Source organism: Limanda limanda, chromosome 2 (assembly GCF_963576545.1).
Source record: "Limanda limanda chromosome 2, fLimLim1.1, whole genome shotgun sequence".
NCBI lineage: Eukaryota > Metazoa > Chordata > Actinopteri > Pleuronectiformes > Pleuronectidae > Limanda > Limanda limanda.
The window spans coordinates 14966265-14973275 of record NC_083637.1 but is presented as its reverse complement, the minus strand read 5'-3'; the positions used below and the strand labels follow the sequence as shown (position 1 = coordinate 14973275).

General features: G+C 42.5%; 1 protein-coding gene across 1 annotated transcript in view; it reads left to right on the top strand.

Annotated features, from left to right (window-relative positions):
* Positions 1–4362, top strand: part of fam184b (family with sequence similarity 184 member B) — a 25494-nt gene extending 21132 nt beyond the window's left edge. The window contains exons 14-18 of the mRNA XM_061067091.1: positions 1–57; positions 177–291; positions 1265–1372; positions 2684–3090; positions 4290–4362. The exon at positions 1–57 is cut by the window's left edge and continues 300 nt beyond it. Coding sequence (XP_060923074.1) covers positions 1–57; positions 177–291; positions 1265–1372; positions 2684–3090; positions 4290–4362 — 760 coding nt within the window. The remainder of the gene's footprint in view (positions 58–176; positions 292–1264; positions 1373–2683; positions 3091–4289) is intronic.
* Positions 4363–7011: the final 2649 nt, after the last annotated feature.

Below are 7011 nucleotides of genomic sequence, written 5' to 3'. Positions count from 1 at the left end.
CGAGTACAGCAGCGCCCAGACGCACCTGCAGGCTCGAATAGTGGCCTTGGAGAACGAGTGAGTAGAGGACAGGCACGTGGGATCGCAAGGGTTCAAACTGAATACACACAACACTGAGCATCGGTGCGGGTATGTGAGAAAGTGCGTGTGTGTTTGTGTATATGATTTAACTGCAGGCTGCGTGAGCGCGAGGAGCGGTGCAAGAGGAGGGAGCCGCGGTGTGACGACCTGCAGCTGGGGAGACTCCAGGAGAGACTGACGGAGAGAGAGCAGCTCATTAAACGCTTGGTGGTGAGATTCAAACACATCTGTCTTCATCTGGGTCTCAGCTGTTGCTGCACAGTTCAAAAACAACACGCAAAAACATTTCTTAAAAACAGGTTTAAGGAAAACTGTGATATGATTAAAAGCTTCCGAGATTGAATTGCAACAGAAGTAAGTTACAGTCAGCTGTTTCGTAATCTCAGCGCAGCCAGCATCTAGGTGTAAACAACATGAAAGATGTTTATTTGTATAAATTTTGACCGGTTTGGCCTCCTTTATATAAAAGTATGATTTTGAGTGTAAAAGTAGCCCTTTTAGCCTAGTTGGTTACCATGGTCTCCAAATGGCCTTTGTGGAAAACGCCTAGACATGCCCTTAGGAAAAAATCTGTGAAATATTCATTTTCTGTGGTATTTTTATCAAATTTAAACCTGGGCTAATCAAGGCTTAATGCTCGGGTCCCAGCGTGTTTTCCAACTCATAAATCACAGCTAGAGTCATCTGCAGGCATCTGTTTAACAAAAATATTCAGGCGGAAATAAAAACCTTCTACTTAACTGTGTTCCAACTGCTATTACTCAGTGCCAGTAGCACTTAGAGTTATTCTGAACCAACTCCTGTTGGGGGAAAAAGTTCAGAATGGTACCTTTCAAAAGAGACCAAGATCATGCATATACTCCAAATTGTTCAAGAACAGCTTTCCATTTACTTTCGGTATTCCTCAGACAAGCGTTTTAGGCGAATCTCACCCGCCTCTTAACAGGCTACCATGGTGAAAACTATTAGTGTTTTCCTTTATCTTCTGCCGTCATGCCTGCAAAGGATAAACTTGCCTTTTCTAGTGTCCTCTGCCACAGTGCTGTGTGTGTGTCGACCATCTGTGTGGCATGAGGCAAGCGTAGCAAACAAGTACACCCCCCCAGATACGACTCTTACACAACATCAACACCGACTGTGAACAAGGCCAATGAAAGTCCTTCCTCGTCCTCCTTCCCTGCAGGAAGAGAGGCATCAGCTGCAGCTCCACCCTCCCGTTGCCGGGGACAGCAGCACCCTCAGGCTCCGTGACAGCAAGTCCCGCCCCGGGAGCGTCACGCCAACCATGAGGGTGAGTTTGTCAGTTCGCCTCATGCACATGATGCATTCATCATAAAAAGCCTCATTCCAGCCAGAAGGGCTCATTGGGCTGAAGCCAACTTCGGTTTTTGAAGCAGCACGAGTTCACATAGTGGACGTTAAAGCTGCGTCCACCACACTGCTGTTACTTACATTTAACTTTTAGCCAAACAGATACAGAGATTCTCAAGAATAATGTAATGAAATTATGAAAACACTTAATTATGCACCATCTATACCAGATGTCACGACTCTGGACTTGTTGGACACTTTTCTTTGTGGACATTTCGCTTGTGTTTGGTTGTTTTTTCCCCCAAGTTCTTAGTTTCTCGTTTTATTTTGAAGTTTTTACTCCTTGTTTGTCTGTAGCTCTGTTTCCTGTCTTTGTCTGCAATGTGTCTCGTGTGTATCACCTGTGTTTAATCCACCCCGCCTCCCTTGTGTATATAAGTCTCTGTGCTTCCCTTGTCAGTTTGTCGTCATTGTTCATCTGCCATTTTCCCGTGTCTTCCATGTGTTTTCCATTTAGCTTTGTTTGAGTCTTTTCTAGTTTCCACTGTTTATTGTTTTTTTTTTACTTTGTTTTTGTAAATACCATTGCCTTTAATTAAATGGCACTTCTGTTTTGCTACTGAACTTGGGTCCACCTGCACACCATAACTTTTACACCATGAAAGTAGTAAAAAACAGTAAATTACATTAGTACATCAGTACATTCAGCTTTGTAAAAAAAAAGATAATGGAAGCAATATGGGATATTGCACATGATATTGAAATATTTCAGATTATATTGAAATGTATTGAAAAAGGCAGAGAAGTTCTGATAATGATACCAGCAATGATGCTACCACAATGCCTGGAACAGATGAGAGGTTGAGCGGGTTCGCTCTCACCGGGGTGGAGAAATTCATGACTGTTCCAAGCTCCTACACGGAGAAGTAATTTGTGGTCGTGTAGAGTTACCCGGAGCTATCTGAGATGTCAGCAATGTGGCAATATTTCACGCTTGAGTCAAGCGAGACAAGTAAAACAGGGACCGTATGCAAGACTTTAGGTTCAAGGGCTGTTTCCTGTATTCCTAGTTTTATTTATTTATTTTAGTCGTACACAGCTGTTGAAATACATTATATAAGGTGTTGTTCCTTTTCAAATGAACTGGTATCGGATCAGTGCATCGAACAGTGAATCGACCGATACACAAAACTCCAGGTACCAGAGTCAAGGTGTCGGGAAGGAAAACTGATATTAGAACAGCTCTACTCTCATTGAAAATGCAGTAAACCAAACTCTGTTCTCCCAACAGAGGAAACGTGTGGAGTCTCCGCCTCGGGTCCCCAGTGTCCCCAGTGTCCCGAGCGCCGGGACCTACGACAGGAGCATCCTCCTCCCGCAGTCCTCCTCCTCGTCTTCCTCCTCCTCCTCCGTCCATCAGCACTCGTCCTCCACCCTCCCCCACCAGTCCACCTCCCACCCTCAGACCACCCCCCACTACTCCTCCTCCTCCCTACCGCACAAGCACACCTCCCTCTCCCTCGGCCAGCAGGCCTCCCCCTCCCTCCCCCGCTCCACCAGATCCCGGACGTCCTGCATCCCTCCGACCCCGGCGCCCACCGCCCCCCTCCCCGTCTGCCCGTCACCGCAGACGGGGATCCGCTACGTGTCGCCCTCCTGCCAGGAGCCCCACGCACACCTGCAGGCCCAGTCAATCAGGTACGGAGGTTGTTGACTGTGATGTTAGAGAGCTGAAGAGAAGGGGAAGCTGCACACTCGTAACCCTGAAGCATTTATTTGAACGTATTAACATGGACACAGTCACAGGAAAAGGAAACAAACATAATCGAGAAGTCAACAAGAACCAAACAGAAACATACAAGAAACTTACTTGGAATCTTAGAAACTTACAACAAATCCCACTTTTATATATGTATATATATATATTTAAATTCACAGGACAAAGTGTGAAAGTATGATGGAAAACTTGCAGAAACAATATTATATCACATTGTTCAGTACTCCCCTGCAGTATATAACATCTAATCTGTAATTATATAATTCATTTGATTGATGTTTCTTGTCTTGAATAAGCTGCATAAAAGGAAAGGATGGATTAACCAATTAAAAATAAGATTATTTAAAGTTTGCTAAAATCCACTCCGCCCCTTCATGACGTTACTGTAGCAGCAGCAGTAACAGTGTTAGATTTGATTCCTGCAGGAGAATCTAGTCACACCAACCCTCACTTGTATTTTATAGATATAAAAAAAATATTTTTTGTTATCATGTAGTTTTATTCCTCCAACAGGCTTCATGTTTCTGTACGTCCCATTATTTTGAGCTCGATATTCCAGGAATACCTTTAGGGAATTTCTTCACATTTGGTCCAATCGTTCAGTTGGAGTCAAAGGTAAATTGATTAGATTTCAGTGATGGAGGTCATGGTCACCTCGTGGTACAACAGCTGGGTGGTGGTTCCTTTTCTGGTCCGTGATTGTTAAGTTCTACATTGTGTAGCCAAATGTGTCAGGGGATGTTTCATATAAGGTAACTTATATTCACTCAGTTTCCAATTCAAGTCTAATTACTTCCATTATGACGGACAAAGAGATTTGGCCTTTTTTGAGATTAACAGATGTTACTCTGTTGATGTGTCCCACTTGTATTTATTTGTATTTGTTTGTCTTTATATCCTTGTGAAAGGTATCAGTTCAAACGAAGACTGATTTTTACTTTGTATTTGTTCAGATTTGAGTTTACAATAAGTTTTCAATTAGTGTGCAGCTTTCCCAGGTTTTTACCTATAAGCCAGCACCATGGTACATGTGGTGTATTAAACCTGTTTTTTAAACAGAATATGTTTAACAAATGTAGCACTTTATCAAATTAACCTGTTTGTCCCGTGTGTTTTGTAGGGGCCCGTACCTGGAGCCGAGGGGGACAGACGGGCTGAAGCAGGAGTGGTTCACCAAATACTTCTCCTTCTGAGCACAAAACAAACACACACACACAGCAGCTGCAAGTACATCTCATATACAGTTCATTGCTTCTTATACAGACGTTTGCTTTCCACATACACACAACCTCGAAAACACACTCACACACAGATATGACATTAACATATGGGCTCATCACCAGCAAGGCCATCTCTAACATTGCCTCAAAGCTCAACCAAAAAGTGCTTCTCAAACACATGCCTGACCTCTTCTCAGAACATTGGCCTGCCGGATCTTGTTTGTATAGTTTGGAATGTCTTCATGTGTGTGTGTGTTGTTTTTTTTAAAGCAGTCTTCCTTTTTTAATGCAACTGTTCTGCTCTGATCTCATCACACGGTTATTCCAGGCAAGTGTAAATTTCTCAAAATCTTCAACCAAGGGTGTCTTTGAGTATGGAAGCATTCGACATGTTCAGCCAAGATCCTCGTCAAGACGGACACACACACACACGACTCACCCTACCAAAATGAAGCTTGTCTCAATGCAAAAATGTATAATAATCTTAATGAACAAATTGAATAAAATATTTTGTTTTTGTACCAGCGTCTTTGTGTACACATCCACACGCCCATGAAGGTTGTACAAAGTGGAGCTGAGATTACAAGATGGATAATCTACATTTTCTTTCTAGTTTGAGATAAGAGATTTGCATTAAATCCTTTATTGCAGTTTATGTAAATTTATATCACGTAGTCACATTTCTGGAAAACTGACTGAGAAACAATCAAATGTTTGACCTTATAGAATGAAATTCAGTCTGATTTTAAACAGTCATGGGAATGAAACAAAAAACAACAGGCATACAGTCATTTATTACGTGCATGAATTGCTGACATCACATTTGAGTATTTCTCAAACATAATAGTTGAACAATTATTTAGACCTTGTTTTAGTCACAATTTTCACGTGGTCATTTTAACAACCTTTGTGGAATGACAGTTTCACTGTACATTAAGTGACCTCCATCAGTCATGGTGTTACAAAGGAAATCAATAATCGACTTTACATATCAGAGATCATGAAGGGCGAGTGGGCAGCTGAAGGAAGTCGACTATCGACGACCTGCATACATTCTGCCTCCTAAAGATTAAAAGAAAACTGTGGTTGAGCGTCCTCACACTTCATGTGTTCAGTGCTACTGAAACATGGGGCAGGTGTGTAGCGCCTCGGTGGCGGAGCTGTACTGGAGGATGTTGTCATAGAAACGAGTGAGCGCTGCTCGAACGTCCTTGGCACCCCTCCCTCCCGGGCTGCGGTACTTCATGGATAGTAGCTTGGAGCACAGGTAGTGGAGCCACAGCACGTTGGTGTGGGGGTGGAAGCCGCTCCAGTTGTTTCTGAGACGGACGGAGAGAGGAACGGAGAATCAGTGAATCGTGACCAGTTGTTAATCTAATACAACAAATCAACAGAATTATCAAAACAAAAATACTGATTATGTGCGTTTGACATTTTGGGCAATACACAAATCTTAGAGAGAAGAGGTAGATGAGAAGATCGATACCATCCTCGCATCTATCCACAAAATATGAAACTATATCCAGGAGAAAGTTTGCTTAGCATTAAAGCTGCAGTGGGTAGGATTTGGAAAAATAACATCATAGTAACATGAGAGCTGCTGCTGTGGTCAGGCACTCGTCCTGGCTCTGATTGGTGGTTTAGAAAGGTGCTGACAGGGGTTTATTTTCTTTACAGAGCCAGACTAGCTGTTTCCAGCCTTTTGATCTAAATGAACATCTGCTGGCTGCAGCTTTACATTTACCACAGAGATTGTCATCTTCTCAAAAGTTCTATAATAAGAAAAACCTCAGTATTTGAAATTTCTTCACTGCTTTCTTCACTGATCACTACTTTGACTTTTGGACGTCGTAGTGATTCACTGAGCTTGAATCAAGTCTATGTTGCTGCTCTTCTTTTCTTTGTGTTTAATAGGTTCAAATTAATTTCATGTACATGTGACTAATCTGCTTTATACGAAACATTTACAGGGAGACCCACGTTAAATGTCACAGTCACTGACACATAAAGGCACTGACCCATTCTCCTGTCTCATCAGCCTGTAGATATCAAACTGGTAATCTCCCTGGCCCATGAAAAGCTCCTCGTCCTGCGAGATGTCGCAGGAAACCGTCAGATCATCTGGAGACAACAGAGCATATGAAGAGTGTTTGTCATTTTAATAGAGTCATTTATTTTGTGCATGACTCCCTAAATCGAGCCATTCAAAAAAAGACTGAAGTGGAACATTGTCTCACCGATTGCTAGCCTGGAGAGGGAGTAGTCAATGATGCGGACCAGCACCCCTTTGGTTTCCAGAGAGTGGGACGTTCCGTTCAGGAGGAAGCTCCCTGTCTTCTGCTTGGTTGTTTTGACCAACACATTGCCCCAGTGCAGGTCCCTGCAGCAAACAGCACAGGGGAAGATGAGACAAACACACACACACACCCTACATTAGGGCTGGATACTGATATTTAATTGTACCAACCGATATCCTTAGATACTATTGAGTATTGAAAAATACCTCATAATTCTGTATCAAATTTCAATACTTATACCAATTATCTCAATTAGCACTCAGCAAAACGTTTGCTGATTCTCATTGGTGGGTTTTAGAAATTTGAAGATATTAGCTCTTATAAA